The 26,424-nt window shown below is 42.7% G+C and overlaps 1 protein-coding gene across 1 annotated transcript in view; it reads right to left on the bottom strand.

Moving 5' to 3' along the window:
• Positions 1 to 6,666: 6,666 nt before the first annotated feature.
• Positions 6,667 to 26,424, bottom strand: part of cdhr1a (cadherin-related family member 1a) — a 48,632-nt gene continuing 28,874 nt past the window's right edge. Inside the window, exons 14-16 of the mRNA XM_034184358.1 lie at positions 9,749 to 9,977; positions 9,378 to 9,632; positions 6,667 to 7,221 (exon numbers count right to left, since the gene is read on the bottom strand). Coding sequence (XP_034040249.1) covers positions 6,667 to 7,221; positions 9,378 to 9,632; positions 9,749 to 9,977 — 1,039 coding nt within the window. The remainder of the gene's footprint in view (positions 7,222 to 9,377; positions 9,633 to 9,748; positions 9,978 to 26,424) is intronic.

Here is a 26,424-nt window from a genome sequence, read left to right as displayed (position 1 = left end):
AGAGCGTCAATGATAATCAAGCTAGTACATTTTTTCTTGCATTTGGAAATTCAAATCATTCACTTAAACTTTGAAACAAGGGGTTGCATATACTGTACTAGTACATAATATTTTCTTTTTCATCAATCATTCCCCCCCCCCCCAGGATGGACAGATAAGGCCTGATGGCGCCTCAAGGGCGGCCTTTCCAGGCTGTCTGTCTGGACACTGGACACATCCAAGTCTCGGCTGTTGTCTGTCGCCTGTTGTGTTTTTTTTTTTTATGACTGTTTTCTGTGCTATGGGTTTTTTTTGCTCTCCAGTGGTGCTGCGGGAGTTCAACGCAGCAGCAATGGAGGCTTTTCTTTTCCCTTTCTTACCTTGTGTGTGCTTTTATATGTGTTCATGTACCGGACCAGCTTATGTGTGTTGTTGTTTGTTAAGTGTGTCATGAGGCCGGTCAAGGTTTGCTCAGCCCTGCTCGTGACCTAGGGCAGGGATATATACTCAACAAAAATATAAACGCAACACTTTTGGTTTTACTCCCATTTTGTATGAGATAAACTCAAAGATCCAAAACTTTTTCCACATACACAATATCACCATTTCCCTCAAATATTATTCACAAACCAGTCTAAATCTGTGATAGTGAGCACTCCTCCTTTGCTGAGATAATCCATCCCACCTCACAGGTGTGCCATATCAAGATGCTGATTAGACACCATGATTAGTGCACAGGTGTGCCTTAGACTGCCCACAATAAAAGGCCACTCTGAAAGGTGCAGTTTTATCACAGCACAATGCCACAGATGTCGCAAGATTTGAGGGAGCGTGCAATTGTCATACTGACAGCAGGAATGTCAACCAGAGCTGTTGCTCGTGTATTGAATGTTCATTTCTCTACCATAAGCCGTCTCCAAAGGCGTTTCAGAGAATTTGGCAGTACATCCAACCAGCCTCACAACCGCAGACCACGTGTAACCACACCAGCCCAGGACCTCCACATCCAGCATGTTCACCTCCAAGATCGTCTGAGACAAGCCACTCGGACAGCTGCTGAAACAATCGGTTTGCATGACCAAAGAATTTCTGCACAAACTGTCAGAAACCGTCTCAGGGAAGCTCATCTGCATGCTCGTCGTCCTCATCGGGGTCTCGACCTGACTCCATTTCGTCGTCGTAACCAACTTGAGTAGGCAAATGCTCACATTCGCTGGCGTTTGGCACGTTGGAGAGGTGTTCTCTTCACGGATGAATCCTGGTTCACACTGTTCAGGGCAGATGGCAGACAGTGTGTGTGGCGTCGTGTGGGTGAGCGGTTTTCTGATGTCAATGTTGTGGATCGAGTGGCCGATGGTGGCGGTGGGGTTATGGTATGGGCAGGCATCTGTTATGGACGAAGAACACAGGTGCATTTTATTGATGGCATTTTGAATGCACAGAGATACCGTGATGAGATCCTGAGGCCCATTGTTGTGCCATACATCCAAGAACATCACCTCATGTTGCAGCAGGATAATGCACGGCCCCATGTTGCAAGGATCTGTAAACAATTCTTGGAAGCTGAAAATGTCCCAGTTCTTGCATGGCCGGCATACTCACCGGACATGTCACCCATTGAGCATGTTTGGGATGCTCTGGACCGGCGTATACGACAGCGTGTACCAGTTCCTGCCAATATCCAGCAACTTCGCACAGCCATTGAAGAGGAGTGGACCAACATTCCACAGGCCACAATTGACAACCTGATCAACTCTATGCGAAGGAGATGTGTTGCACTGCATGAGGCAAATGGTGGTCACACCAGATACTGACTGGTATCCCCCCCCCCCCATAAAACAAAACTGCACCTTTCAGAGTGGCCTTTTATTGTGGACAGTCTAAGGCACACCTGTGCGCTAATCATGGTGTCTAATCAGCATCTTGATATGGCACACCTGTGAGGTGGGTTGGATTATCTCAGCAAAGGAGAAGTGCTCACTATTACAGATTTAGACTGGTTTGTGAACAATATTTGAGGGAAATGGTGATATTGTGTATGTGGAAAAAGTTTTAGATCTTTGAGTTCATCTCATACAAAATGGGAGTAAAACCAAAAGTGTTGCGTGTTGCCAAAAAGGCGACCTCTGCTCCTAACTGGCAATTAGGATGGGTAAAATGCAGTAAACACATTTCATTGTGCAGGGAACATGTTCCTATGTGCATATGACAATAAACTTCTTTTGAATCCTTGAATCCTTGAATGATTTACAGCAACATAAGGTTGAGCAATTCTTAAGTACACCCCCTAGTAGCAGTAGCGGTTGTGAGGATATTGGTTACACTTCATTTTGGTTTGTCCATCTTCTCCATCCTTATGTGAACAAGAGACTTGAAAGGTTTTAGTCCAGTTTGCTTTCGTCCATATGTTTTTGTTATTTTGTAGATGTTTAAAACAAAAAAAATTAAATTCTGCCCTGGCGGTGGTTCTCATTGGCCTGGACTGCCAGGCCTGTACTAATATAGGGGGAACTTCTTCTCAGTCCTGTCTCAGAAACCTTGGTGTTCTGTTTGACCAGTCTATGTCTCTGGACAGCCATTAAAGACATCTGGTTAAAAACAGATTTCATCATTTGAGAAATATTTCTAAATTGAGAGCAATATTATCCATACCCGATCTGGAGATGATCATTCATGCTTTTATTTCCTCTCGTTTAGATTATTGTAACTCTCTTTTTACTTGTTTTAACAAATCTACAGTCACTTGTCTCCAATTGGTCCAGAATGCTGCAGCGAGGCTTTTAACAGGACCGAACAGAAGGGCACACATCACCCGGTTTTATCTTCTTTACACTAGCTACCTGTGAAGTTCAGAATTGATTTTAAAATTTTAGTCTTGACTTTTAGAGCTTTTAATGGACAGGCCTGCCAATACATCACAGACTTGTTAACACCTATTCTGCTGGCTGCTCTCTCCAGTCATCGGGCCAGAACCTTCTGAAGGTCCCCAAGACCTGGTTTAAAACTCGGAAGGACCTGTCGTTTCAAGTAGTAGCTCCCAGGCTGTGGAATGCCCTGCTGCCGTCTCTCCATTTGGCCGACTGTTGACTCTTTTCAAAAGCAGCTTATTTTATTTAGACAAGCTTTTAATTAGTGGCACTACTTTTTTGTTTTAATTTCGCTGTTCTGACTTTGTTGTATTCTATGCCTTTGTTACTGCACTCTGTAAAGCACTTTGTGATCGGTATCTGTGAAAGGTGCTATATAAATAAAGTTTACTTACTTACTTACTTACTGAATGTGTCCATTTGTTTTTAACAGCTACATTTCTTTTTCTGAAATTCACCATGTCAGTACTTCACTTATCTGCTCATTCTGATACAATTTTTGAAACAGGTTTACCAAATGCTACAGAATAGCTAATATTATTTCTGTGATTTAAGGTTGAGGAATAATATGCACCCTCATTCACTGCCCCTTCCCAAAAAAGGGTCTCCACTATAACCCAAGAAAGCCTAGGTGTTCATAAGCATCATTTCATGGTTTGAAGCTGGTATTTGTGCACAGGAAAAAGACAACTGTGGATCACATAATGCGCTTAGTGCCTTCTCCCCAAACTGTGCATTTTATTTATTTATTTATTTTTATTCACATTTTAGTTTTTTGTCTGCATCATTTGTGTTGTGGTCTATCCCCTGTCCATATCTGTGGCCTGAACTTTGTCTGTGTGTTAATGGTCATTGTCTTCTGTCTTTTTGCCATTGTGTTCTGTCCTCCGTGTGTGCCTTCCTTGTGATCTGTCCTCTGTCTGCGTCTCTGTGTTTTTTGTCATTGAAAACCAGCTTTTATTAAATGTGCACAGATCTCGATTAAAGACTCGAGGTGATCAGGCCTTTTCGGTAGCTGCGCCCCAAACAGTGGAACAGTTTGCCTTTCAACATCAGAACTGCTCCAACTTTAGAGTCTTTTAAATCTGCTCTTAAGACATCTTTTTGCTTTGGCTTTTAATACAATGTAAGCTGTTTGTGTTTGTTTTTTTATTTGTCTTTGTTTATTTGGATTTTAATTGCCCTGTTTTTGTAACGTTTGATATTGTTTTTTAACATGTGAAGCACTTTGGGCAGCTGGTGCTGTTAACAATGTGCTATATAAATAAAATTGACATTGACATTACGTTTTAGTCCAGTGTTCTTCAGTGTTATCGTGTTACGTTTCCCTGATTGCACTTTGTTCAGTTTGGAGTTCCTTGTTAGTTTGCTGTTGTTTCCCTGGTTTGGTATTTAGTTTTGTGGTTCCCTTTTTAGTATGATTATTGTGATCATGATGTTTTAGATTTTACACCCCCCCGAGTTTCTGTTGAGTTTTTAGTCACCTTTTATTTTTAAGTTCAGTATTGCATCCAGGTGTTCCCTAATTCTCACACCTGCTGCTCATTTGTTCCTTTGTGTATTTAAGCCTCCAGTTTCCTTATTTAGTTGCTGGTTTCTTCTCCTTGGCCCCTCCAATGATTTCTTTGTGAGTAGGTTTAAATTATCACCTTCTGAAATACCCATGTCCTGTTAGTGAGTTTTGATTTTGTCCTTATTACCTCAGTGTGTTGGATTGTATTTTTGTTTGTTTGTTTGACTGCCGTTTTGGACCCCGTTGTTCTCACTTTTCTGCTGAACTTTATTCACGTGTTTTGAACATTAAACCACCTTGTTATTTCAGCGTACCTCCCGTTTGGTCGCTGTCTGTATCTTTAGGTTCATTTTGACATTGAAAAACGTAACGTATTTGTGGCTGATGTTGTAGAAGGAAAGGCACAATCCATAGTAACATCAGTCTTCTCCATGGAACTTTCTGATGAGGATGAGTTGGGTTGATTTTCACAACAACAACCTGCTTGTCCTGAGGCCAGAATCCCTTTAAGAAACCCATGCAGACACAGAAACAACATACTGTGGAGTCAGAACTCTTCACGAGTCATCTCGTTCACAAGGTTGCTTGGTCTTTTGAGTTCAGTTCAGATCTACTCACTCAACATTTCATTGCAGTTCTTCAAGGAAAAGATTTATACAACTGCAACCAAGATTTTTTTTATTTGTTTATTTTTGTTTTAAATAATTCCCTGACAGTAAGGAAGCCACAAAAATCAAACTCAGAAATCTGAACTCATTTAATAATTTTCAAAAATAATGAGCTCCCCACACTCTATCATACATGCTTAATTTTAAGCTCTTGCGGTGACACAGCCTCTTCTCTTTCTCCACGAGGGGGCAATATAATGTATATTTGCAGACTCACGATGGATTTGCTGATAGCATTTGCTGATAGCAGCAAATGCATCGATCTGAATGCATAAGTTGTAGGATGTTGCAGCAAAATATCTCACAATTCCTGGACGTCAGTCTGCATATCTTGATGAAAAAGTCAAAGATTTTAAATGTTTGCATGTTTTTGTTATTTTTTCAATAACAATTGTGCTTCAAGTTAAAATATTTGAATTTATATAAAATATAAATAAAATAAATACAATTTTCATTAATTTTTAGCCTCTTATCCAGGTCAAGGTCAAGATCCTACACCCGCTTAATCCAGTTAAGGGTCATGGGGGGCTAGGACCTATTAAATACAATTTATTTCTTAAAATTAAATAAATTTAAGAGATTAAAATAAATCTTAATTTTTCAACAGTTGTTTCATTCAAATTTGCAATGATACCACCCATATAGGAGAGTTGACAATAGCAGTACTTTCTGCAGTGAAGGACCTCCAGTTCGATCACCATATGTAAAGAAATGCAGCTCTATGAGTCTGTAACATTCTCTGACTGTATCAATGGTAAGAAAATCCTGTGCTTTACACCTGTGGAGAAGGATTAGATTTTCCCAGAATGATAACTCTGGTTCCCCTCCCTCAGGTTGATCTCATTAGTCAGATCAAGAGTCATGAAATCTCCTGTAAGAAGCTTGGTTTGATAACAAATTACACAGGACGCAAGCAAGTGCAAAGCCTGCTGCCTTACTGAGATACTGTATCAGTGAGTAAAGTATATTCTGATTTATTACATCAATCTGGGACTGACTTTGAATATGGTCAAGGTCACTCAAGGCCAAATAAGAAGGTACATATTATATTAAGCCCCCATATGACCTCTTATCTCTGTCTGGTACCATGTGGCCATTATAAGTGATCAAACTCACCTTGAATGTGACTTTCAAGATCCATCTTGGTGAAATGGGATTTAATATATTTTGAAAGCCCACATGTAATTTCTTATGTAAAGTGACCATGAGTCTATCGCCTCTGATTCCCAACCATAAGACGTTTTCTACTTACCAATTTGCATTTGACCTGAAAAGTGAATAGATTCATCTGTGTATGGGACTTAAGTAATGTACAAAATTTGGTTGCAATTCCTAAATTAGTTTTTGAGATATTTTGTTGTATTTTGATATTTTGCACACACACACACACACACACACACACACACACACACACACACACACACACACACACACACACACACACACACACACACACACACACACACACACACACACACACACACACACGTGAGTGAAAGTGTCATGACACAACTCCCGGTGGTCTTACTCAACCATAGAAAAGAACCACTGCTGACAAAAGAACTTAGCTAAAACAGAATGAAAATAAAGCAGAGACATGGTGAATGACTGAACAGCAGTGACACATAAAAAGACATTACTAATGTTTGAGCATCCTCTTCTGCTCCAGCCTCATTTTGAGCTCTGACACCAACGCTTTGTTTATAGTGTCCTGCCTCGTCATCACCACCTTCTTTTTGGGTTTTGGTGCCAGTGCAGTTGATACAGCGGCTCCAGCCCCATGCCTGTCCGTTGGCATGTAGAGCGGTGGCGGAGGGGGCAGAGACGGGGCGCATGGCGGCATAGGCCACTGTCTCACAATGTTACTGACATTATTATTACAGTTGATATTGTTGACAAAGACCTCAGGCTGCTGCTCTTCATCTGCAACTTGAAATTTGGTTCCTGGATTATCAGGTTTCTTGAAGGGGTTCTTGAAGGTCCACGTCGTCGGCTGGTGTCTGGGCCTCCTTCTCACGCGCCGACTGGGCAGGATACGGTTGGATTTTTTGTTGCGTATGAATGTTGCAGTGGAGATGACGACTGTCATTACGACCATGAGGCTGATGGCACCAGCGAGCAGACCTATGATCTGCAAAGGCTCGTTTCTACTCTGCATTAAAAATGATGCCAAAGGCCCCTCACTGAGTTGGGTCTGTAAAAGAGCACAGGGACAATTGAAATCCATAGGATTGACGTCTGAGATGGTCACATAATAAGAAAAACTCTATGTATGTATTATTTGGCCATAAACATCATATAATGTTGCTACTGACTGAGACTGGGGTAAAATCTCCAAGAAAATCAGCAGCCAGATTTATGTCAGTGTTTTGTTTTTCTCGATGAATGTCTTTCCAACTAAATATTGCAAAAAAACATGATTATCCTTTAAGAACCCTTTCTCATTTTCATATTTTTTCAAGACAAGATCAGAGAGATTGACTGGGAAACCTGTAGCTGAGACCATTCAGTATTTGAGAGAGAAATTGTATCAACTGATAGGAATTTTTTTTTAAAGTATTTATTTCAGTCATTTGTTGTGGTTCAAAACTAAATCAGATCACAGAACAGAAACATGGAAAAATTCTGAGAGGATTTTCTGTGCTCCTGTGCTCTTTTACAGACACAACATTGCTGTAAATCTTTCAAAATAAAATGTTACAAAAATCGCAGAGTAAAAACGTGAGCGCTGATGAGCTCAAGGCAAGCCTGGTTTATGTAACGGGCCTCCTGGAAATCTTTCTGATCTTGCCATGAGGTTGCACACGTGACTTTTTCAAAGAGTTGCAATATATTATGGTTGAAATGAAGATTGTCAGTGAAATGGCGAAGGCGACTACAGAAACACAAAGTCCAAACACGGCCCCCGGACGTCTCTTCAGGCCCATGAAGTACGAGAAAAATCTGGATTTGATCTGAAAACATGACAAGTGCATTTGAGTGAGATTCAGATGTTTGATGGTGGCATATTACAAAAGTCTACTTAAAGAGAAGATCCTGAGTTTTACAAACTAGGCTCTGTGGTAGGCTAGGAGGCAAAGAGAAGCAGCTAACTGTATAACTGGTCATTTTAAAAACTGTCTTTTCATTGAAGGAGGTATACATGCACACATTCATCGCCTTGGGGATAATCTTTGTGCTACTGGACGTGACTAATGGCATTTTTGCCAGTTTAGTTGTAACAAGAAGAGATTTACTGACAGCTCGCCACATGCATTACATTAATTAGCTGGTTAATTAATCAATATTCTTAATCAATATTGCGTACAACGTCATAAAACAGAACCTAGGTTGTAAACTCCTGGAGTTCTCCTTCAAACAAACAACTGAAGAGGTTTTAGAATTGATGACTAACTTATTGTTTTCTGGTACAGAAAAGTCTGAGATGTGTGCAGATGATTCAAAATACAGCTGCTCAAATCTTGATTGGAACTGGACAGTTTGATCATGTGACTCCTGTGCTGTATTCTTTGCATTTGCCTGTTCAGCTGAGAGTTTGTTTTTACTTGCCTGTTTGTCTGTGGGTTGGGTTGTTTGATTGTAAGCAAGATTATGCAAAAAGTCAAGTCTGGGAGCATGCACTGGAGTTGCACCTACCCTTCTTCAGCTACTTGGGTCCTCATGCTGAATCATGCACAGAGACATGGGCTACATTGCCAAAATGTCGAAACTGGCACATCATTGCAATGCAAGTGATACTCCTCATCCTAGTCTCTCTGAGTAACCACTCCTTTGATACGAAGTGATTCCAGCGGTACCCAAGGATCCTCTGAAGGCACCTAGTACCAAAGCCATCCAGTCATCGCCTTGGGTCACTGGTTAGCGTTCAACTCTCAACCATACAGCAAGACAGAGCGCACCAGCACCCTAAAGACTTGGACCTATGTTCATCTGCAAAGATATTGGCATTGCCAAACACCTCTGCCCAGCAACTTCATGACTCCATAAGCTCTAGTCCTTGGAACACTGGTGGTCTGTGAGCGACTCCTATAGGTCTATGAGTATATTAATAAAATATCACATTTTAAATTAACATCATATTCTAATATAAAAAAAAGTTTCTTAAACTGTTTAAAAAATGATTACAAAGTCTAACAGATAGTAGTATATATGTGATGTAGTAAACATAGCTATCTGTAAAACTGTCAGTATTTGGTATTGTTGGAGTGGTGAGCAGACCTGTTTTTGGATAATTGGGTAGTTGGGTGGTCTGTGAGATTTTTTTGTTTTTATTAGTTAAGTGGCCCTTGGACTGAAAAGTTTGAGAAACACTGCTTTAGCATGATGTGTAGCTATACACTGATAACTTACAGCTTCCGTGATGTCGATCTTGACAACCGCAGTGGTGCTGAAAGACGGCTGTCCTCTGTCTCGGGCTTGTACCACCAGTGACCAGGTGCAGTCCCTCTGTTTGGTGATGTTCTGAATAATGGCCATTGACTTTATATAGGACTTCAGCATAATCTCCCCCGTGTCCGCATTAATGTCAAAGATATTATCTGGTTCAGCCCTCATGATGGCATACTCAATGACATTATTGGGTACTTCTGCGTCATCATCAACGGCCTGTGTGGATGCATTTCATACAATAACAACAAATCAAACAAACAAATAATAAACCTCATGGTCTGTGACATTATTTTGAATTTATCTTACAGAATAGTTGACTAAATAGTATATACCTCTATTTTCACAGGTGCTCCAATCACCATGGTCTTCTCAAGGAAGTTGTCATTGAAGGCGGGCGGGTGGTCGTTTAGATCCAGCACTGTGACAAAGACCTCAGCCAGGCTGTACTTTCCCTCTGTGTCCTCTGCTTTCACATAGAAGTTATACTTTGACCTCATCTCTGCATCCAGGCTCACCCACGGCTGGGTGTAGATGATGCCTGACATCGGCTGGATCAGGAAACTGTAAATATTCATTAATTCATTCATTTTCTATGAAAACTGTAAAAAGTGGCACAAATTTGACATTTTATTCAAATTTACCAAGCACTGGCTGTGACGAGATACATTTGTGACTTGCAGGGCATACAAAGGATTAATGGAGTCTAGCAGTGAGTCAGCAAAATTTCTGTATGGAAGTCAATAAAAGCTATATTCAGCTCTGCAGTTTTGGGTTGTGATAGATGGAGGCAAGGACCAGTGTCCCTCCATCTTTAGATTATGTTGGCATCTTTTACGATGCAATTAAATAAAGGCAGATGAGGTACCAAGTTGCTTGTGAAACCTTGTCGCTAATCGCAGGGTCCTCATGGACACTGTTGTTTGTTATTAATAATGATTTTGTGAATACATTCACATTTAGTTTTGAAATTGTGTAGCCACGTCTTGTGATTTTACAGCATTTCATTACAAGCATATTAGCACCTGTAGGGAAGAACACAAATTTGAAACCACTGTTTTCTTCTCATTTTCAACAATATTCTTTCAGTACTTTTAGTATTTGGTTAATGTTGCAGACAGATTTATAATTATATTGCTTAAATGATTGGAACTGGAAGTGACTTTCACTGTACCTAACTAGTATCAGCTAATATCACACAAATGCAAAATTGCAAATATAAGGATGAAGTTTTTAATAAAATTACAAAATATGTACAACCCCTCGCAATAATTATGGAATCACCGGCCTCGGACGATGTTCATTCAGTTGTTTAATTTTGTAGAAAAAAAGCAGATCACAGACATCACACAAAACTAAAGTCATTTCAAATGGCAACTTTCTGGCTTTAAGAAACACTATAAGAAATCAGAAAAAATTGTTGCAGTCAGTAACGGTTACCTTTTAGACCAAGCAGAGGGAAAAAAAATATGGACTCACTCAATTCTGAGGAATAAATTATGGAATCACCCTGTAAATTTTCATCCCTAAAACTAACACCTGCATCAAATCAGATCTGCTTGTTAGTCTGCATCTAAAAAGGAGTGATCACACCTTGGAGAGCTGTTGCACCAAGTGGACTGACATGAATCATGGCTCCAACACGAGAGATGTCAGTTGAAACAAAGGAGAGGATTATCAAACTCTTAAAAGAGGGTAAATCATCAGGCAATGTTGCAAAAGATGTTGGTTGTTCACAGTCAGCTGTGTCTAAACTCTGGACCAAATACAAACAACATGGGAAGGTTGTTAAAGGCAAACATACTGGTAGACCAAGGAAGACATCAAAGTGTCAAGACAGAAAACTTAAAGCAATATGTCTCAAAAATCGAAAATGCACAACAAAACAAATGAGGAATGAATGGGAGGAAACTGGAGTCAACGTCTGTGACCGAACTGTAAGAAACCGCCTAAAGGAAATGGGATTTACATACAGAAAAGCTAAACGAAAGCCATCATTAACACCTAAACAGAAAAAAAAACAAGGTTACAATGGGCTAAGGAAAAGCAATCATGGACTGTGGATGACTGGATGAAAGTCATATTCAGTGATGAATCTCGAATCTGCATTGGGCAAGGTGATGATGCTGGAACTTTTGTTTGGTGCCGTTCCAATGAGATTTATAAAGATGACTGCCTGAAAAGAACATGTAAATTTCCACAGTCATTGATGATATGGGGCTGCATGTCAGGTAAAGATACTGGGGAGATGGCTGTCATTACATCATCAATAAATGCACAAGTTTACGTTGATATTTTGGACACTTTTCTTATCCCATCAATTGAAAGGATGTTTGGGGATGATGAAATCATTTTTCAAGATGATAATGCATCTTGCCATAGAGCAAAAACTGTGAAAACATTCCTTGCAAAAAGACACATAGGGTCAATGTCATGGCCTGAACGGAAAATCACTAAGGGGAAGGCAAGGTCCTTAATCCCCTAGTTGCTCTCGGTGTGTAGTGGGCGCCTTGCATGGCAGCAGCCTCATATCGGGCGAATGTGAGGCATTGATGTGTAAAGCACTTTGAGCGTCTGATGCAGATAGAAAAGCGCTATATAAATGCAGATGCAGTCCAATGGTCCAAAATGTTTGTGAATCCTAAAATTATACATATTTGTTCCTGTTGGTGTTTAAATTAATTGAATAAGTGAAATCGCAACACCAGGCAAATGGGACAAGCATCACCTTGAGGAGATGGAGATGGAGGAGGTCAAATCAGAGTAAATCCATTTATTCATTCATTCCTTCATTTTTTTTTACCACTTATCCAGGTTCAGGTCATGGTGACAGCAGACCAAGGAGTTTGTCCACCACTTCCCTATCCTTCCCACCCGGAAGCAAACATCAAACAAATGTTCATAGAATGTTTGTTTACTGTTCAGCAAGTTTGTGAACATTCATGTAATGTTTGTGATGTTTGTCTAATATTTGCATGGAGGCGAAAATTTGCGAACATCAACTGAACGTTTATATAATGTTCATTTACTGTTCAGCAAGTTTGCGAACATTCATATAATGTTTGTGATGTTTGTCTAATGTTTGCATGGAAGCAAACATTAGACAAACATGTAAGGAAACATTTGCAAAAATCAATCAAATGTTCATAGAATGTATGCTTAATGTTCAACATTCACATAATGTTCATGTTGTATGTGTAAAGCTTGCCTCTCTCTCTCTCTCTCTCTCTATAGCTATATAGATATCTATCTATATATATATCTATATCTATATATATGTGTGTGTGTAAAATTTCACATTATAGGAAAACATTAAATATAATTTACGGCATACAGAAAGTTAATGTTGGACTCCATTTAAATTATGTGTGCAAACATAGGTAGAATGAACAATAGGAAATCTTTGGTGGAAGTTGAAGAAAATGGTCCATGACAAGGCTCCAACCTGCAAAGCTGATCTGGCAACAGCAATCAGAGAAAGTTGGAGCCAGATTGATGAAGAGTACTGTTTGTCACTCATTAAGTCCATGCCTCAGAGACTGCAAGCTGTTATAAAAGCCAGAGGTGGTGCAACAAAATACTTGTGATGTGTTGGAGCGTTCTTTTGTTTTTCATGATTCCATAATTTTTTCCTCAGAATTGAGTGATTCCATATTTTTTCCCCTCTGCTTGGTCTAAAAAAGTAACCCTTACTGACTGCCACAATTTTTTTTCCTGATTTCTTATAGTGTTTCTTAAAGCCAGAAAGTTGCCATTTGAACATTTGCCACGACATTTGTGTCATGTCTGTGATCTGCTTTTTTCTACAAAATTAAACAACTGAATGAACATCCTCCGAGGCCGGTGATTCCATAATTTTTGCCAGGGGTTGTAGCTGCATACTTGGTGAACACATTTTAACAAAATACATTATTTATTCATAGCTTTTAGCTGGCTCAGAAATAAAACTACGGTAAAAGCTAACTAGCTAAGCTGAAGCTGACTGCAGCTAACTTGTTTTTGTTGTTGTTGTTTTTTAAGTATGTATTAATAATTATTATTTTAATTTTGGATGTGTGTTTTATGTACTAATTGTATATTTAGTATTGCTATGGTTTTAATTATTATTATGGATTTTAACTTTTGATATGTGCTTTTATCTACTATTTGTACAAACTTTTCATCACACAATAAAATATTATGTTAGGTTGTTATGTTAACTTGTCAATGCCAACAAGGTGTAGCCACTAGCCATATATTTAAGAAAGATAACCATAAAAAAGAGGATTCAGTCAGGTATGTAAATTCTTTTTCTTAAGCGTTGCTGTGAACTAAATAACAATACCAAAAATAAATCACTGAGTGTGACTGCCCTACTGTGACATGGACACACAACAAGCACAGAACTATTTCTTCCACCAATCCCATTAATGTATTATCAAGGAGTGAAAATAAGGAACCAGCGTTTATGCATGCTGAATTATTTTGTAATAAAGCAAAGAAAATTGACAACAAGCAAACAAACAGGTGCTTAATTTTGTTTTCAGACACAGAACGGAGAAATGTATCTACATTGCTTTCCCCCCCCCCATAAATTTCAGTGAGGCATTTTGGACTAATCTGATGTGACACAGTTACAAAATGGTTTTGACCAAACAAGCACACAGTATGCACGAAGCTAAAACAACTCCAAATCTCTCTCCTCTGCTTATTATGGAAATCCCTCCGTTGGATGCCATGTGACATCACATGTTTTTTAATTCGGGGCCATGGAGTTCACAGTATTCACTGTAATGTACAAAACAAATATGCTATCTTTACAAGACTAAGCTCTGTTTATAGTCCTTTCACACACTGACAGTGTGTCTTTTATTTGGTTCCAGCGGTTATGACTTTTTTAGCCTTTAGGCCATTTATTTAGCTGTAAGAATGTGAACAGAAAGGAAAGCTGTGGACATACTGACTGAGATCTCCAAGGGAGACCAGCCATGGCTGAATTTATAGACCTCTCCAGGAAATCTAATAAAAATCAAATTGAGAAAAAAATACCAGCAAATCCCCTGAGGGACTTAAAATAAAATGAAAAGCACAAAGTCTGAACATGAAAAACAACTGGGTTGGCATATTGATCTGCAAAGTCACGTTAGATGTCTGTTTATACATGTGGATATTTTTATCCAGTCACTCCATTATGAACATTATTTGTACATTAATTGAACCCTCATTATGTGATCATTATACACCGTGGCTGTTGTATCTTTTTTGGCCATATTTGTTATCAGCTAACCTTGTTTTTTTAATATAATGTTTAATAGGGAGGTGATGGTCTAGTGGTTAAAGCGCTGGGCTTGAGACCAGAGGATCCTCACTTCAAATCTCAGCCTGAATGGAAAATCACTAGGGGAAGGCAAGGTCCTTAATCCCCTAGTTGCTCTCGGTGTGTAGTGGGCGCCTTGCATGGCAGCAGCCTCATATCGGGCGAATGTGAGGCATTGATGTGTAAAGCACTTTGAGCGTCTGATGCAGATAGAAAAGCGCTATATAAATGCGGATGCAGTCCAATGGTCCAAAATGTTTGTGAATCCTAAAATTATACATATTTGTTCCTGTTGTTTAAATTAATTGAATAAGTGAAATCGCAACACCAGGCAAATGGGACAAGCATCACCTTGAGGAGATGGAGATGGAGGTGTTGGGAAGGTGTCGTAGTACGGACCCACAACAGGGGGCGCAAAGGAACGGACAATGAATAAGCCAATAAGTAACAATTTAATGTTGTGACAACACACAACTAAATTCACACAAAATATAATTGAATTTGCACACTCAGTAATCCCACAGTCTGTACACAGTTAGGAGGGAGAACCTCCACCTCCAAGTAGGAACACACTAGCAGCTCCTGTTACCACTTATCTGATTGGAGTGTGAAGCGAAGCCGTCGCTGATCACACCAAACACCAATCTCACAGATAGGGCAGACACCACAGGATAACGGCTGTAAAAGAAGTTCAGATTATTACTCAACGATTTCAGTCAGCAGAGAAAATTACCTCTTTGGTAGTTGATTTCTCGGCGGGGAGGTGGAGTTGCCGTCCGGCTTATGTAGGTGGTGTGATGAGTGACAGCTGGTGTGATGAGTGACAGCTGTCACTTCTTCTGGGTCTGGCGCCCTCTCGTGCTTGGAGCCCGCACTCCAAGCAGGGCGCCCTCTGGTGGTGGTGGGCCAGCAGTACCTCCCCTTCAGCGGCCCACATAACAGGACCCCCCCCCTCAACGGGCGCCTCCTGGCGCCCGACCCTGGCTTGTCCGGGTGTCTTTTGTAGAAATCGGCCAGGAGGGCCGGGTCCAGGATGAAGCTCCTCTTCACCCAGGAGCGTTCTTCAGTTCCATACCCCTCCCAGTCCACCAGATATTGGAACCCCCAGCCCTTATGACAGACGTCCAGGAGCCTGAGGACTGTCCAAGCAGGCTCCCCGTCAATGAGCCAGGCAGGAGGCGGCGTAGGTCCAGGTGCACAGAGGGGCGAGGTGTGGTGTGGCTTGAGGCGGGACACATGGAACACAGGGTGGATCCGCAGTGAAGCTGGGAGTTGGAGCTTCACTGCGGCCGGGTTGATGATTTTGAGGATTTTGAATGGTCCTATGTATCTGTCTTTCAACTTAGGGGAGTCCACACAGAGAGGGATGTCCTTTGTCGAAAGCCACACCTCCTGCCCGGGCTGGTATGTGGGGGCCGGGGAACGCCGGCGGTCCGCATGGGTCTTGGCCCTCGTCCGGGCCTTTAACAGGGCAGAGCGGGCGGTCTGCCACACCCGGCGGCACCTCCTGAGGTGGGCCTGGACCGAGGGCACACCAACCTCTCCCTCCACCAGCGGGAACAATGGGGGCTGGTACCCCAAACATGCCTCAAAAGGGGAGAGGCCGGTAGCAGACGAGACTTGGCTGTTATGGGCATACTCGATCCAGGCCAGATGGTGACTCCAGGCCGCCAGGCACGCGGAGGTGATGCAGCGAAGGGCCTGCTCCAACTCCTGGTTAGCCCACTCTGCCTGGCTGTTTGTCTGGGGGTGGTACCCGGACGAGAGGCTCACGGTGGCCCCCAGCTCCTTACAGAAACTCCTCCAAACTTGCGAAGAGAACTGGGGACCACGGTCTGATACGATGTCCGATGGTATCCCATGCAGCCGCATGACGTGGTAGACCAGGAGGTCTGCCGTCTCCTGGGCCGTCGGGAGCTTCGGGAGGGCCACGAAGTGGGCCGCCTTGGAGAACCGGTCCACTATCGTGAGAATGATGGTGTTGCCCTGGGACGGCGGGAGGCCCGTGATGAAGTCCAGGCCGATGTGAGACCAGGGGCGGTGAGGCACCGGCAGGGGTTGGAGGAGTCCTGAGGTCCTTCGATGGTCTGCCTTGCCCCTGGCGCAGATGGTACAGGCCTGGACGTAGTCCCGAATGTCGGTTTCCAGGGACGCCCACCAGAAGCGCTGCTGGACCACTGCCACGGTCCTACGCACTCCGGGATGACAGGAGAGCTTGGATCCGTGACAGAAGTCCAATACGGCAGCTCTGGCCTCTGGTGGGACGTACATTCTGTTCTTGGGGCCGGTCCCCGGGTCCGGGCTCCTTGCCAGGGCCTCCCGGACGGTCTTCTCCACGTCCCAGGTGAGGGAGGCCACGACAGTGGACTCGGGGATGATGGTCTCGGTGGGGTTCGACAGCCCCGCCTTGGCTTCTTCTTCGTGCACCCGGGACAACGCATCCGATTTTTGGTTTTTGGTCCCGGGGCGGTATGTGATCCGGAAATCAAAGCGCCCGAAGAACAGAGACCAGCGGGCTTGCCTGGGGTTTCAGCCGCTTGGCGGTCCGGATGTACTCCAGGTTCCGATGGTCCGTGAAAACCGTGAAAGGCAACGATGCCCCCTCCAGCAGGTGTCTCCACTCTTCAAGAGCCTCCTTCACCGCGAGGAGCTCCTGATTGCTGACGTCATAGTTCCGTTCAGCTGGGGTCAACCTGCGGGAAAAATAGGCACAAGGATGGAGAACTTTATCAGCCTCCACGCTCTGGGACAGCACGGCTCCTATCCCTGAGTCAGAGGCGTCCACTTCCACTATGTACTGGCGATCAGGATCAGGCTGCACCAGAACTGGTGCAGTCGAGAACCGGCGTTTCAACTCCTTGAACGCGGCTTTGCACCGATCCGACCAGGTGAAGGGGACCTTGGTGGAGGTCAGGGGGCTAACTACCTGACTGTAGCCTTTAATGAACCTCCTGTAGAAATTTGCAAAGCCAAGGAACTGCTGCAGTTTCCTGCGGCTTGTTGGTTGGGGCCAATCTCTCACCGCCGCAACCTTCGGCCGGATCAGGGGCGACGGAAGTTGGAGGAGATTATGAACCCCAGGAAGGACAAAGAGTGCGGTGGAACTCGCACTTCTCGCCCTTCACAAACAGCCGGTTCTCCAACAACCGCTGTAGGACCTGACGTACATGCTGGACATGGGTCTCAGGGTCCGGGGAAAAATATGAGTATATCGTCCAGATATACGAAGACGAACCGATGCAGGAAGTCCCGCAAGACATCATTTACCAAAGCTTGGAACGTCGCGGGGGCATTAGTGAGGCCGAACGGCATGACCAGGTACTCAAAGTGACCTAACGGGGTGTTAAATGCCGTCTTCCATTCGTCTCCCTTCTGGATCCGAACCAGGTGGTACGCGTTTCTAAGATCCAACTTCGTGAAAATTTGGGCTCCATGCAGGGGCGTGAACACTGAATCCAACAGAGGTAACGGGTATCGGTTGCGAACCGTGATCTCGTTCAGCCCTCTGTAATCAATGCATGGACGGAGTCCGCTGTCCTTTTTGCCCACAAAAAAGAAACCAGCACCCATCGGGGAGGTGGAGTTCCGGATCAGCCCGGCAGCTAAAGAGTCCCGGATGTAGGTCTCCATCGATTCGCGTTCCGGACATGAGAGGTTGTACAACCTACTGGACGGGTACTCAGCACCCGGGACCAAATCGATGGCACAATCGTACGGTCAGTGCGGGGGAAGAGTGAGCGCCAGATCTTTGCTGAAGACGTCAGCGAGATCGTGGTACTCCTTTGGCACCGCCGATAGATTGGGGGGGACTTTAACCTCCTCATTAGCCGTCATGCCGGGAGGAACCGATGATCCTAAACACTCCCGGTGGCAGGTTTCGCTCCACTGCGTCACAACCCCGGACGGCCAATCTATCCGGGGATTGTGCTTCACCATCCATGGAAATCCCAAAATCACTCGGGAGGTAGAAGGTGTTACATGGAACACGATCTCCTCCCTGTGATTTCCAGACACAACCAAGGTCACAGGCTGTGTCTGATGTGTGATTAACGGAAGCAGGGTGCCATCTAGTGCTCGCACCTGCAATGGTGACGGCAGAGCCACCAGGGGGAGCCCTACTTCCTTTGCCCATCTGCTATCCAGCAGATTCCCTTCCGACCCCGTGTCTACCAGTGCTGGGCGTGAAGGGTTAGATCCCCACAAAGGATCGTTACTGGGATTCGTGCAGATTTGCATGGTTTCCCCGCGTGCGTGTTATGGCCCACCCTTTGCCCAGTTTCTAAGGACGGGCGTTGTAGTTTGACCGTTTGGGGCAGTCCAAACCAGCATAAGACGTTAGGAGCCGTGAATTCTGCTCCCAAAGCGCCGTAGCCCAGGCGCGTGCCTCTCCTCGAAGCAGATTAATAACATAAGCCACCCGGCTGGCGTCTGACTCGTACATGACAGGACGCTGTGAAAAGACGAGTGAACACTGCATGAGGAAGTCTGCGCACGTCTCAACACAGCCTCTGTACGGCTCCGGAGGGCTTATGTATGCTTCAGGGGACGGTGGGGGGGGGGGGGGGTCGTTGAATGACCAGTGGAACGTCTGTTACGGGCCCAGGACCAGCAAGAGGAAGTGGCTGCCAGCAGCGCCCTGATCGCGCGCTTCCACCCTGGCGGTGAGAGCCTCCACCCTCCGGTTAAGGAGAACATTCTGCTTGGTCACCAAATCCAGCCGAGCCGTGAAGGCGGTTAAGATCTGCTGCAGCTCACTCAACACGCCTCCCACTGAAGCCTGCGCTCCTGGCTCTTCCATTGGCCGTTCAAGCTCGGGTTGACGCCCCTCAGAATCCATGACGAATGGCTGAGAAATCCTGTTGGGAAGGTGTTGTAGCACGGACCCACAACAGGGGGTGCAAAGGAACGGACAATGAATAAGCCAATAAGTAACAATTTAATGTTGTGACAACACACAACTAAATTCACACAAAATATAAATAGACAATTAACACCAGGTGACGTGTGGGCAGGCTCGAAGATAGAAGACCCCCGACGAGAGATGAGCCGCGTCCCACACGGCTTCCACCACCAATGACCTGAAGAACACCGGAGCCGCCAAGTCCCGAGTCCCCAGGTGGCCTCTGTCTTCGGCTGTCGACCCTGGTACTGCTGGCAGAAACAAAGACAGGATGGATGAGTGTGAATTCGCACACTCAGTAATCCCACAGTCTGTACACAGTTAGGAGGGAGAACCTCCACCTCCAAGTAGGAACACACTAGCAGCTCCTGTTACCACTTATCTGATTGGAGTGTGAAGCGAAGCCGTCGCTGATCACACCAAACGCCAATCTCACAGATAGGGCAGACACCACAGGATAACGGCTGCAAAAGAAGTTCAGATTATTACTCAACGATTTGAGTCAGCAGAGAAAATTACCTCTTCGGTAGTTGATTTCTCGGCGGGGAGGTGGAGTTGCCGTCCGGCTTATGTAGGTGGTGTGATGAGTGACAGCTGTCACTTCTTCTGGGTCTGGTGCCCTCTCGTGCTTGGAGCCCGCACTCCAAGCAGGGCGCCCTCTGGTGGTGGGTGGGCCAGCAGTACCTCCTCTTCAAGGCGGCCCACATAACAGGAGGAGGTCAAACCAGAGTAAATCCATTTATTCATTCATTCCTTCATTTTTTTTTTTTTTTTACCACTTATCCAGGTTCATGTCATGGTGACAGCAGACCAAGGAGTTTGTCCACCACTTCCCTATCCTTCCCAAACGGAAGCAAACATTTGCAAACATCAAACAAATGTTCATAGAATGTTTGTTTACTGTTCAGCAAGTTTGTGAACGTTCATGTAATGTTTGTGATGTTTGTCTAATGTTTGCATGGAGGCAAAAATTTGCAAACATCAACTGAACGTTTATATAATGTTCATTTACTGTTCAGCAAGTTTGCGAACATTCATATAATGTTTGTGATGTTTGTCTAATGTTTGCATGGAAGCAAACATTAGACAAACATGTAAGGAAACATTTGCAAAAAATCAATCAAATATTCATAGAATGTATGCTTAATGTTCAACATTCACATAATGTTCATGTTGTATGTGTAAAGCTTGCCTCTCTCTCTCTCTCTCTCTCTCTCTCTCTCTCTCTCTCTCTCTCTCTCTCTCTCTCTCTCTCTCTCTCTCTCTCTCTCTCTCTATATATATATATATGTGTGTGTGTGTGTAAAATTTCACATTATAGGAAAACATTAAATATCATTTACGGCATACAGAAAGTTAATGTTGGACTCCATTTAAATTATGTGTGCAAACATAGGTAGAATGAACAACAGGAAATAATTTAAGCACTCTACCATGGTAACCAAATTTGTCAATTTATGATTTATTCATGCCTACTGAATATACTGTATAATTTCAAGATTACTGTAATAAACTGACAGAGCTAACTCCGAAACATGTCTTGGTGCAACTTGCATAAACATGCACTCTGTTAATTGGAATATTAATTTTTGCAAAATAATTTACATCACTACAGACTGTGATTGTCAGCTACCAAAATATGTTTTTTATGGAAACAGATTGCAATGGTATCTTATTATCCAGACGTCCCACAGACCTGAGTTACATACATTTTGCCAAATTTTAAAAAAGGCTATCTTCAGCATTTTTGGAAATAAGGAAAAATACATTAAAGTTATTAAAAACTGATTTACAAAATAATGTTTTCAACATGCATGAGCAGGAAGCATTGCCACAGACAAATAATATTTTTTACTGGTCACTTCACAACTTGCAGTTCAAACATGTTTGTTTAAACAAACATGTTTGAACATGAGATGAATATAGCAGTCACACACGTTACAGTGGCAGAAATCAACTAGATTTCACATTTCCAGAATGAACATTTGTCCAGGGTTTAGTGTTTTGCTCAGGACTCATTTGAGGATGACTTCATGTCACAGTCGAACAGTGTTTGGTGGAAATTGTTACCACATAATTGTTACAACATATTTCTTGCTTTCTGATTCCTTTAATATCAGCTGCTTAATTCATGTTTGCAGTGAGGCATGATATTATAATTATCCAGGGTAAAACATGTACATTGTACACAATATAATTGTAAGACCTGGATACAATCATTTCTGTATGTAAAATGCAACATACTCATTCTGGTAAAAAAAATAAAATAAATAAAAAAGCATCAGTGATCATTGTGTATAATTTCCTGTAATCACATTATACATTCAAGTATTGCCAATTAAGTTAACAAATTTCTAGCATAAGTGTTTGGTTCCTTCGTGGTTAAAGGTAAAGCCAGAGCAGGTTTATCAGCTCAGAGAAATGCTGTCTCACAAAACTACTGTAATAATTGGGTCAGAACGCCTGAAACACTATAGTGCTTTATTTTAAAACATGTTTGACCAACATTATCAGAGGATACAATTCAAATGAATTCATTTTATTTAAAGTAGTTTGTGTACACAGATCTATTTACTATTAAATTATTTTGTTAACAATATGCTTGCTGCTTCACAGTTGCTTGCAGTGCTGCTCACGCACCAGTTGGCGGCAGTAGTGCACCGAGTTGGGTTAAAACCCGCTGTTTAACAGAGCAGAAGAAGAAGACTCAACTCCATTCTGTAGAAGTTTGTGTTCCACAAGTTATCTGGAGGAGGGGTAGAAACATTGCGTTTTTAATGAAACAAACTCAAATTGCCTTAAACCAAATAGTGCGGTGGGCAAATAAATGGGGCTTTAAGATTTCTATATCAAAACGTAGTTATATGATTTTTGGACTTAAAAAGAAAATCCCAGACATAACCCTTATCATGTATGGCTGTCCTTTAGAGAGGGTGAAAGTTTTTAAATTTTTAGGTATGTGGATGGATGAAAAACTAACGTGGTGTACACATATAGAAAAAACTGTTGTGAAATATGAAAAGATTAATAATGTACTTCGTAGTCTGGCTGGTAGTGATTGGGGGGCAGAAAGGTCAATGTTGCACATGATTTATAGAGCAATGATAAGGTCATCACTGGATTATGGTTGTTTTGTTTCTGGTGCTGCGGTTAAATCCAGACTTCTCAAGCTTGATAGGATCCAAGCAAAAGCCCTAAGAATCTGTAGAGGTGCCTTCAGAACTACTCCTATCCCAGCACTGTTAGTCGAAATGGGAGAGACCCCTTTGAGTATTAGGAGAGAGAAGTTGGGTCTTTAGTACTGGGCCAGGCTGTCAGGACTTGCGCATAACTCATCCGCGAAGTGTTTATTGGAAGAGAGTTATTAATTTACTAAAAAGAAGGATAAATCTAATTTCCTTTTTGATGTCCGGCAGGTCGCTAAAAGGGCTGTCCAGGGAAATAAGGTGATAGGGCCAGTGTGGTCTCCTATTCCTTTTTGGGTTTTGCCTGTACCAGATGTTGAGTTGGACCTTCTGGGGCTGAATAAGACTGTAGCCAGCAATTTAGTAAATCGATTTATATCTCAGAATACAGTTAGTATGTGCCACATTTTTACAGATGGGTCTAGGGATCCAAGCTCTGGTAGGGCAGGCTTTGGGGTTTATGTTATGAATAATCAGATAAGGCAGAGAACCCGTGTTACTAATTGCTCTTCTGTATGTTCGACGGAACTGTCAGCCATATGGTGGGCGTTAGAGTGGGTACAAAGTAACAGACCTTCTGAGTGTCATATTTATTCTGATTCTGCAGCTGCATTGCAAGCATTGATGGGCGGAGCCTCGGGAGGAGCTCGTCCTGACCTCGTGCTAGAGATTCTGTCTTGCCTCCATCGCATTGAGTCAGCTGGCTGTTGTGTAACCTTCACTTGGATTCCTGGGCACTCTGGCATTTTAGGTAATGAGATCGCAGATTCATTGGCCAAAGAGTCCCTTCTGAAAAATAAAGTTAATGCTAATATCCCTTTGGGAAAGGTTGATTGTTATAGTATTTTTAAAGAGTTGAGTGATCAGAAGTGGCAAAAGCAGTGGGAGAGTGAGTCGGTAGGGCGGCACTTTATGTGTCAGCCTTCGATTAAAAATAAGAGACTCCTCTCCTCATCCTGTCGTAAGGATCAAGTCAAATTGATTAGATTGAGACTGGGGCATTGTGGGTTGGCAGCATATTTAAAAGTGATTGGAAAACATCCAGATGGGTTGTGTCAGTGTGGTCAGTTGGAAAGTGTTCATCATGTTTTAATGTGCTGTCCTATGTATTCTAGTGATAGGCAGAAATTGTTTAAAGATTTGTCAGACTGTGGATTGACTGAGTTTTCTTTTAGGTCAATTTTTTCTGAGAGCAGTTACTTGCATTTAGTGGACAAAGCTGTAATTAAGTTCCTCCATTCCACCAACCTCTATTTGAGAGTCTAACATGAGATAAAGTATTTAACTATTACCTGTGGGGGGCAGCATTATGCTACGCCAGCGTATAGCCTGCCGGAATCTATTAGAAGAAGAAGAAGAAGTTCCACAAGTTAATTTGCTTGTTCAGTCTCTATACTGTGATTAAAAGACCACTGAGAGCAGAAGAGGAGACTAACGCTGGACGCTCGTCGACTGTGGATTCCTCACAAAGAACTATCAACTTCAATCAATCAACTTCTTTCTTATATAGCGCCAAATCACAACAAACAGTTGCCCCAAGGCGCTCCATATTGCAAGGCAAGGCCATACAATAACCATGAAAAACCCCAACGGTCAAAACGACCCCCTATGAGCAAGCACTTGGCCACAGTGGGAAGGAAAAACTCCCTTTTAACAGGAAGAAACCTCCAGCAGAACCAGGCTCAGGGAGGGGCAGTCTTCTGCTGAGACTGGTTGGGGCTGAGGGAAAGAACCAGGAGAAAGACATGCCAAGAAGGGAGGCAGAGATCGATCACTAATGATTAAATGCAGAGTGATGCATACGGAGCAAAAAAAGAAAGAAACAGTGCATCATGGGAACCCCCCCACAGTCTACGTCTAAAGCAACATAACCAAGGGATGGTCCAGGGTCACCCGATCCAGCCCTAACTATAAGCCTTAGCGAAAAGGAAAGTTTTAAGCCTAATCTTAAAAGTAGAGAGGGTATCTGTCTCCCTGATCTGAATTGGGAGCTGGTTCCACAGGAGAGGAGCCTGAAAGCTGAAGGCTCTGCCTCCCATTCTACTCTTACAAACCCTAGGAACTACAAGTAAGCCCGCAGTCTGAGAGCGAAGCGCTCTAATGGGGTAATATGGTACTACGAGGTCCCTAAGATAAGATGGGACCTGATTATTCAAAACCTTATAAGTAAGAAGAAGAATTTTAAATTCTATTCTAGAATTAACAGGAAGCCAATGAAGAGAGGCCAACACGGGTGAGATATGCTCTCTCCTGCTAGTCCCCGTCAGTACTCTAGCTGCAGCATTCTGAACCAACTGAAGGCTTTTTAGGGAACTTTTAGGACAACCTGATAATAATGAATTACAATAGTCCAGCCTAGAGGAAATAAATGCATGAATTAGTTTTTCAGCATCACTCTGAGACAAGACCTTTCTGATTTTAGAGATATTGCGTAAATGAAAAAAGGCAGTCCTACATATTTGTTTAATATGCGCTTTGAATGACATATCCTGATCAAAAATAACTCCAAGATTTCTCACAGTATTACCAGAGATCAGGGAAATGCCATCCAGAGTAACGATCTGTTTAGACACCATGCTTCTAAGATTTGTGGGGCCAAGTACAATAACTTCAGTTTTATCTGAGTTTAAAAGCAGGAAATTAGAGGTCATCCATGTCTTTATGTCTGTAAGACAATCCTGCAGTTTAGCTAATTGGTGTGTATCCTCTGGCTTCATGGATAGATAAAGCTGGGTATCATCTGCGTAACAATGAAAATTTAAGCAATACCGTCTAATAATACTGCCCAAGGGAAGCATGTATAAAGTGAATAAATTGGTCCTAGCACAGAACCTTGTGGAACTCCATAATTAACTTTAGTCTGTGAAGAAGATTCCCCATTTACATGAACAAACTGTAATCTATTAGACAAATATGATTCAAACCACCGCAGCGCAGTGCCTTTAATACCTATGACATGCTCTAATCTCTGTAATAAAATTTTATGGTCAACAGTATCAAAAGCAGCACTGAGGTCCAACAGAACAAGCACAGAGATAAGTCCACTGTCCGAAGCCATAAGAAGATCATTTGTAACCTTCACTAATGCTGTTTCTGTACTATGATGAATTCTAAAACCTGACTGAAACTCTTCAAATAGACCATTCCTCTGCAGGTGATCAGTTAGCTGTTTTACAACTACCCTCTCAAGAATCTTTGAGAGAAAGGAAGGTTGGAGATTGGCCTATAATTAGCTAAGATAGCTGGGTCAAGTGATGGCTTTTTAAGTAATGGTTTAATTACTGCCACCTTAAAGGCCTGTGGTACATAACCAACTAACAAAGATAGATTGATCATATTTAAGATTGAAGCATTAAATAATGGTAGGACTTCCTTGAGCAGCCTGGCAGGAATGGGGTCTAATAAGCATGTTGATGGTTTGGATGAAGTAACTAATGAAAATAACTCAGACAGAACAATCGGAGAGAAAGAGTCTAACCAAATACCGGCATCACTGAAAGCAGCCAAGATAACGATACATCTTTGGGATGGTTATGAGTAATTTTTTCTCTAATAGTCAAAATTTTGTTAGCAAAGAAAGTCATGAAGTCATCACTAGTTAAAGTTAATGGAATACTCAGCTCAATAGAG

This window comes from Thalassophryne amazonica, chromosome 13, assembly GCF_902500255.1.
Source record: "Thalassophryne amazonica chromosome 13, fThaAma1.1, whole genome shotgun sequence".
Classification (NCBI taxonomy): domain Eukaryota; kingdom Metazoa; phylum Chordata; class Actinopteri; order Batrachoidiformes; family Batrachoididae; genus Thalassophryne; species Thalassophryne amazonica.
This window is presented reverse-complemented; position numbering and strand designations above follow the sequence as displayed.